General features: G+C 36.5%; 1 protein-coding gene across 1 annotated transcript; it reads right to left on the bottom strand.

The window, feature by feature from the left end:
- Positions 1-5,057: 5,057 nt before the first annotated feature.
- On the bottom strand, positions 5,058-6,083 carry LOC148690620 (uncharacterized). Its single transcript, XM_088684967.1, has one exon. It carries the CDS (start codon positions 6,081-6,083, stop codon positions 5,058-5,060), a length of 1,026 nt encoding a protein of 341 aa, XP_088541093.1.
- Positions 6,084-8,838: the final 2,755 nt, after the last annotated feature.

The following is an 8,838-nucleotide window of genomic DNA, read 5'->3' as shown; positions in this document are numbered from 1 at the left end:
GCCAAAAATAGTGGGTGGTGCTATTTTGATTTCAAGACCCGGATCAAATAGCTTAAAATCAATCAATTTATATTCGTTATGTATTTGTTTACCAATATATTTGCAAACGCTATCCAAAACTTCCCAAAGAAAAACCGAACGCTTAAGTTTCCGAACTTGGTACCATAATCCCATAGATTGTCTTGAATGGATTGTAAAAGTGCCTAAGTAGTCTCATCTTCACAATCTTCCTATTGATAATGTATCAATGGAAGAACATGTTAGATAAGTGTACCATGAAAAGGACAATGCAAACTCTAGTGCTTGTCTCTTTGTTACACGAACAAGGAACTTGAGAAGTAAGCACAAGGGCATGGACACTTTATGTGCCATGATTCTTCACTTACAAATTGTTGTATGAAGAAATGAGAGTTGCCTTGAACAACTCTTGAAAGTTTGTAATTATGTTGAGAACATAATGGTTGGTTGACAAAAATAGTCCATCAACATGGACTAATGATGATTTTGAATCATTGAATGTTGAAGTGTCAAAACACTTAACGAGACGGAAACTAGGCAAGGACTTCACCTTTGTGTCCCTATCCTAATGGTTCACTAAGTTTATTGTAAACTATATAGTGAACAATAACTGCACACTCTCCAAATCGTTTGATGTGTATAACACATTTGAAATAAGTTTCAAGAGAGATAGTGGGAGTTTAGGGACCATGACTATTGTGGTCAAAAGAGAAGTCAAATGAAGAAGGCAAAATAACTCCAAGGGAAGAAACTTTCTTTATGAAAGGATGGACATTGGAAGGGGTATTTGCAAGAAATGTCTTGCAAGTGTCAAGAACACACCTTTCGAAGGTGTTGTAAAATGTTCTTGAATAATTCAAAACAGTTGGTTCTTCTACTTGAATACATGATTCTATATTAGCAACTATGTTTTACAATTGTTGTAAAAGTGTGCTAATAAAAAGTAGAAGATTAATGAGAGAAGAGAAAGTACTTCACATTCGGAAAGTGAATAAAATATAGATCTCTGCGAAAGCGGATTGTACTTACTTCCTCATATGAACTACCAAAGAAATTGGAAAATACTAAAGATTGTCTTTACATTCCAATTTTAAGGAACTTAAATCCGTCACTATAGTAGAGATGGATAAATGTTTTGTTTGACAAAACATTGTTCTTTATTAATCAATAATTAGATTATTGTAATTTAATTGGTTGTCTCTATAGTAGAGATGATGTGGTAGTTTAACTGTTTAGAATACAATGATGCTTAAAACCCAAAAGGTTGCAAGGTAGTGACTAATCCCAACTGAGTTGTGATACCTCTAAAACATAAATTACGAGTTGGTAATAGATGGATGCATTGGATCGTTAGACCCGGATCCAATACCTTCTTGTTATATTGTATAGAGGCGAAATGTTCGAATCTTTATTCTTTTGGAAAGAAGAAAGAATCACAAAGTTGTTAAGGATAATTCACTTAGATGTTAGTGGCACTTGTCCACAACATAATACTACTCATGTTGTATGACATTCACCGAAGATCACTCTCGGTTGGACTATAGTTTATTTTGAATAAACACAAGTCCGAATACTTTGCAAAAGGTTTCAAAGAATTCAAGAAATGTAAGTTGATGAGTAAGACGTCTAAAGTATTTACCTCCTTGGCTTTGATCCAAGGAAAGATAACACTTTAGATGAGTTTCCTTGAAAGATATCAAGGAAAATAGCATCATAAGATAATGAATTTCTCCATTAGGAGAAGAACGAACTTGAATAAAATTTAGTTCGTTGGATGTTATCTATTACCCATATAGGATATATATACTTCTAAAACAATATGATTGTCAATTAGAAGATCTTCCAAAATTTTCATAACTCCATAAGATGTAGTTGGAAAGAAAGACAAATCTTAAACATGTTAAGATTTGGGGTTGTGTGCTAAAAAGCAATATTTGTTTGATATGATCAACAAATATAACAACCTAGTTCCTACACCACAAGCTCCAAGGTAGTCGAGAAGGATTTATAAATCGTCTCAGTTGAATGGTTTGAACTTTATGACTATGTCATAGAGTTACACCTCTTAATTCGAAAGAAATAAGAATGAAAATCCTTATGACTACACTTAGTGGGAGCTATAAGCATCTTATGAGAAAAGGATCAAATCGTTTGATTTCTCATAAAGATGTAAATGAATCTTTTGTTTACTAGGTTTACAAAAGATTAGTGGGAGTTAATCATATTCCTAAATTTGAATATATATATATATACATGATATATATTAATTTTGAAAATGAAAGGAATTCTTCATCGTTAAAGTTATGACTTTAAACATTCTATAATGATAGAATGTATATGGGAGACATAGTCTACATACATGGGATGGAAATCTATAATGATAGATTTCAAGATATAATTGGATTATATCAATCCCTAAAATAGACAAGAGATGCTAGGAAGTTTCTCGTATGATGATAAACTTCAATTAGAATGACAATTCTAGTAAGACTAGGAAGTTGTTCTTCTCAAAGGGAATGTACCCTTTGACTCCCAAAGAAATAAATAGAATCCTTTATGCATACGCAGAAAGGTGATTTATGTATTTCATATTGTATGAAAACATTGATATAAGTTGTACCTAGAACGGTACAAGATGATATCAGTGCAAGCCCAGGATCAGAACCATGGCAACTATCAAGTGAATCCTTAGGTATTTAAGAAATACTAAGGATGGATTCCTCAAGAATGAGGAAGAATTAGAGTAATGTAATGGAAGCGTAAATGTATTAAATTATGAATCTAATCCATCATAGAATATCTCTTCATTAGGAATGAAGTGATAATGAGATATCTCTTTATTATGACTAAAGAGATATTTGGGTGGAAACGTTAAAAGTAATGACTTTAATGTGTTCCATCATGTATGCAAAATATATTGCCATATAGAAGCTTACAACATTGTTGTTTGGATGGGAAAGTTCATTTATGAATTCTCCATTCGGTTCCAACCAGAAAGTGTATGACACTAATGGGGCGATAGCTCAAGCCAGGGAATCAAGGTCTCATCAAGGTCCGAACTCAAATGAGAGACTGAACCACATGATTGAGAATCATGTATAATGGTGACGTCGTTATTCTCAAGGTTGCTTCTATGGATAACATATAGATATCCATTGTTTAGGCCTACTACCCAGCCATTTATGAAATGAATTACAGAAGAGGTATCATCACTGATGACTAAGCTGATTGGCTCTAGTGCAAGTGGGAGATTGTTGGAAATGTGCCCTAAAACCAATCATATGATGATACTTTACGGACATTTCAAACTAATGTAGTTTAAATGTAAAGGGCAAAGATTATTGTTTGAGCCGTCTCATATAAATGTTATATGCTTAAACGATAAGTCCAAGGAATATGTGATTGGAAGAATGCGATCTAAAGAAGTTAGATTCATGAGACCATTCTTTCGTTGACACATCCTAAACGTTCCTGATCATAGGATTGTCAATTGGGCATTGACAGTCCGTTAAGATCAGTACGTGCTATGTCTTCTCTCAGGGAGAGTGACTAGTCTCGAGTCATTGGTGTGTGTGACATCAAGACAAGTACGTAGGTGCTCAATAGAGAATGAGTTCACTGAACACGATCAACGAAGAGTTCTCATATTCATGTCACATGAGAACTCATGGTTGGGATAATGCAAATTAGTCTTTTGACCTGAGGCATCACAGTTGTCTTATGGTTAGGTCCTTAATCTTTGATTATGTCAAAGTCACTCCATCAAGAGGGTGTCCACGACATTGTTGGAGTTAAGCCACTTAGCCATGGAGGCAAGTGAATGCGCAACAAGGGATCTCTAACCTTCAAACTGTTTGAGGGAGAATACTCTATGATATGATTTAGAATCTCTGGCCAGAGTATGAATGAGATGTTGGAATGCGTTCCAGATCACATTCAAGGTAATCATATAAGCACAAGGCTCACATTGGATAGTAGACATGAATAAACTATCAAACCAAACAATGTGGTCAAGAGTATTGTATTAGAGAAAGACCGTATTGCATTTGTAATCCTAAAACTGAATAGGTTCTCCACCTCTTCTGATTAGCTTGGGTAACCATGACATGCTGCTAGGCGTCAACCATGGTTTGTGGAAGCCCTAAAAGTGTATTATCACTAACGGGAGAATTGAAAGTAAGTTCCAATTCACAATCGATTTGAAAGAGTTTGAATCGCCCACTGCCTCGCTAAAAGGAACCTAATGGATCGTACACCGTGTAAGGTAAAGATTGAAGATTCAACGGAGATGAGTAAGAATAATTAAATGGTTTAATTATTTATGGCAAGGATTAATTAATATGTTAATTAATCAAACGAATAAGTTCGTTAAAGACCTCGGGATAGTTTTGGACCTTAAGGCTCAATGGGCTTCGAACGTCAAGTCCATTGACTTAAGTTGTATGACAACTTAATGAATAATGATTCACAAATGCCCAAATAGCCCAATAAATCCCCTTAAATTCGGCCATTTAGAGGAGGGTAGTAAACTTGGCTTAATTGCAAGTTTGCCACTCCATTGTGAGGTGGTATAAAGACATCTTTATAGCCATTTCATCCTTAGGGTTTTCTAAGGAGTAAAGATGGGAACAAACTCTCCTTTCTCTCTAGAAATTGCCGGCCACCTTGAGGAAAAACATCTAGCAATCTTACTTCCTCAAGGTCACTCATTTCTTCTCCAATCTTACCTTGGTGTGGAGACTTAGAGGTTCTCAATTTTGGGAACTTGGAGAAACCTTTTCATTCATCCAAATCCATGGATCTAAGATGCAAGGAATGAAGGCCCTCTCTTTGGGTGATTAGCCATTGCTTATGCAAAGAGGAATCTACAAAGGTATTGATTTCTCAACTCACTTTGTTTTTGAGTTGAGTCTTGGTTCACCTATCTACTAGGCTTTGAAGTTCATGGGTTAAGTTTTGTTTTTGAGTGCATATAAACATGATTCCGCCTTTTAATTGTTAATTGCATGTTGTTGATGTTGCTCAAATGAACTTGTTTTTCACAAATTTTCCTTCACTGTCATCTCCAGTTGACTTGCATTATTTGCCTTTTGCACTGACCTGCCTACATTACACTCCCTAGCCCAATGCCCAAATTTATCACAGTTGAAACACTTTGGTTTCCCTTTGTATCTACACTCACCAAAGTGATACTTAGAACACACTTTGCACTGAGGCTTTGCAACCTCCTGACCCACTGACTGAGATGCATTTGCACTCTGATAATTGTGCAGAGGAGATTTCTGCTGAAATTTGGGTTTTGATTCCCATTTCTTGCCTTTAGAATTCCAATTTCTCTGAGTTCTAGATGAACTCGAATGACCACCACTCTTGTTCTGCTCCTTTGGATTCACAGAGAGTGAAGAGAATGCTCTCTCATTTGCATCAACCATATGCAAATCGAATCGTTCTTCTTGACTTTTTAAGATTGCAACTACTTCCTGCAATTCTACAATCTCTAGACACTTTGTATTTTCTATAACCAAACAGATAGAATCATAAGGTTTGCTAAGACTGATTAGAACCTTCTGCACTAGTCTCTCATTCGACAAAGATTCACCAAATGTTCTCATCTGATTGATTAGATCATTCAACCGTGTAAGATAGCTAGACAAAGACTCATCATCTCGCATCCTAGCATATTCAAATTCTCTTCTAAGATTCTGCAATTTCACAGATCGTACCTGATCACCACCATGATACTCTCCATACAACAAATCCCATGCCATCTTCGCTGACTCGGCATTGGCGATTCGAGGGAAGATTTGATCCGAGACTGCATTCTGAATGATTCCCAAAGCCTTTGCGTCTTGCATCAACACAGCTGACATTTCTTCATCTCCATCATCCTCCGACGATCCTTCAGACTTCTTCTTCTTCTTCAAATCAGACGTTTTAACTCCTTTCTCCACCAGATTCCACAACCCATGTGATTTGAAGATTGTCACCATTTTGATTCTCCAGAACTCGTAGTTCTCACCGGAGAAGATTGGAGTCCTCACTTCCGAGCCTCCAGATCCAGACATGGTTTTGATCTGAATCGACAACCTTCACAGAGTTTCAAGAGAGCTTCGATTGAGCTCGATAACTTCACAGATTTACGCCCAGATTGTTAAATCCAACTAGGCTCTGAGGCCATGTTAGTGTTTCTGGAATCAATGAGTGTTTTGATGTAGATGGAGCTGAACAGAAAAAAACAAACGATGAACAAAAGACTGGAGGAAACGAATGGTTTCTGTGTTCTTCTTCTCTGCAGAAAGTTTGCAGAGGAATAATTCTTTTTCTATTCAGAAAGGAGCACTAGCGTGCTTTACATTAACTGAAAGGTCCTTAACTTGGGACCACATAAACCTCTACATTTCATCCTAGACACACATCTTTCTAATTTCATGGGTCTAACAACACATGGCACTCATGGCCCTTTTACAAAACTAGACATTTACACTTTGCCTCATTCTGCACAAGTGAATACACCAATTTAAACAAAACTTATTCTAAAAACTTTTCAGCTCAAATACTTATAATTCAACACTCCTTTTTTACCTACAAAAGAGAAACAGAAAATTGCACTATAAGGATAAGCAAAACTCTTAAGTTTTACTAAATTGGTTTGTTGCCATACACTCCTCATCCATATATAAATGGCTAATCATATTGAATGGCTCGGTAGATTAGCCCCGTCGCTGTTTGCTCCAGTAGATTATGACTGATCAGTTGTCAATTGTCGGCCACCTAATTTAGTTGTATTCCACTGTACAAAAATTGGAAGTTTGCACTCTGTATGTGAATTATTAGGAGCAACAGATTAATGAAGTACTTATGAAGTCCAGCAATATGATCGATCATTAAAAACAAAATCACTGCTAAAGTGCGTTTGTGTTCTAAACAATCCGACTTTCCGCCCCATATTCTTTAATTTGATAAACATATTAACTTAACTGGATCTGGTGTATTGGTGTTGTACACTGAAACATATCATTAGCAATGATCAAGTGCTTTTATTTTGACCACTTTTAGAGTAATAAAAGGTTTAGAATTCTTCACCAGCTGGCCTCTCCCAGTAATAATAACATATATTATCTGATAAGTTTCAAGATTATATCACTTCATCAAGTTGGATCATTCGTCTATACACATTCTGTAGGCTGGCAGGCAAACCTTCCTTTTTGTATCTTGCTTAGGAGTGATCATAAATCCAGCAGCAGCTAACGTGCTATAAGTTGCACTCGCTATATATTCATACAAAAACGGATGGTGAATGTAAACAAACGTACGTACGTAGCGACCAAATAAATATGTCTCGTCCCTTAATCAATCGACATGCATGCATGCAAGCTGATCGAGTTGGTCATCCCCTAAACCCTAACCTTGCAATATTCTATTTGAGCCCTATATTCTTTGCTACTAAACCAGATTTCTTATTCTACATCCACTGTGAAAGGTGAATCTGATATCAACTTACTGACTTACTTTAAATTCCTCACCTCTTATTATGACTGTTTTGTCTGTTCCACCGTTTTTTTTTTTTTTTTAATTTCAAATAAGTTATTAATATGTTATGTATGGCTTCACATCAAACTTGTAAATAAATAGAACAACTTTTCTCCTATAATTAAGCTCATAAAAAATTAGAAAGAAAAAAAATCTCTCCAATGTACCTGCCTCCTTGAATACGTAGGGCCTCTTGAACCTTAACTTCTTGTAGGTTTTGTGATTTTCTCACATGCCCTCAACTGGCTCAACGCATATCTCTGGTTTCCCTTTCTGTATGGGGTTATATGTTGATACTTGGAAACCCAACTCCACCCGTGTTCTTGTCTTTAGAAATAAGGAAACTTTAACGAAAAGCTCCCGGTATTGTTCACTTTAACGAAAAATCACATTTTTACACTAAAAAGTCAATCCTGGTACTATTCACTTTACTCTTCATTTTGTTCTTATCGTTAAAACTCAAAGTTTTCAAGCCCCTTACATTAGTTTTCCTATCTTCCCTTTTAATGCAAAGGGTCCCCTTTCACCTTTCACTTTTCGAAGCAACCAATTATCATGGTGGTGCCCAATAGCAGATACATACCTATAATAGCCCATCTAGCCCACCCCGATTCCTATCAGTCCCACGCACTTGGAGTTCAAAATTGTTCAAACCCTTTGCTCGTTCACGCTGTGTTGCGGATCGATGAACATTGGACCATTAATTTCCTCAAAAAATGTTGTGCCTTGCCATTTCAACGAACCCCTAACTTTAGTTAGCAGTGTCACTGTATTTGTTAGTGTAGGAGAATCCACTTAGGATTCTAATAGGCTGGTGTTCAGGCAAAGATTTCTCTGGAGAAGGCTCCTTGGACCTCAACACAACTCCCCAAGGGATTGACACTTTGGATGTGCATATTTGGTAGTCGGGCTCTTGCTTGCCTTGTGTGTTGCAGTAAGAGCTTAAAGATAGTTCTGAAAGGTGTTTTTGTGGGGCCTTAGGTATAGGCCTTGAGGCTCACAATCAAAACTAGCTAAATGCTTAGGCATGCCAAGTGTGTTTTAAGTCGATTACTTGCGTCCCAAGTTACTCAGACTTCTTGTTATCAAAGGATTGTCGTGGATGGGTTAAGTCCACATTAAGTTCTTTTTCTTGCCTTGTAAACAAGGACTTTTAGTTCATGATCTTGTATGTTCAAATGGAGGGAAGCCAGAGCCCCTTAAATCATTTGTTTAGTTCCAAATTGCTCTTAATGAAAACATATCCATTAAGTTAACCAGATCCAGATGCAAATGGCATTCTCAAATAGT

Source organism: Pyrus communis, chromosome 15 (genome assembly GCF_041283825.1).
Source record: "Pyrus communis isolate YQ-2024b chromosome 15, ASM4128382v1, whole genome shotgun sequence".
NCBI classification, from domain to species: domain Eukaryota; kingdom Viridiplantae; phylum Streptophyta; class Magnoliopsida; order Rosales; family Rosaceae; genus Pyrus; species Pyrus communis.
Note: the sequence above shows the minus strand (reverse complement) of the source record. Positions and strands in the feature narration are given on the sequence as shown.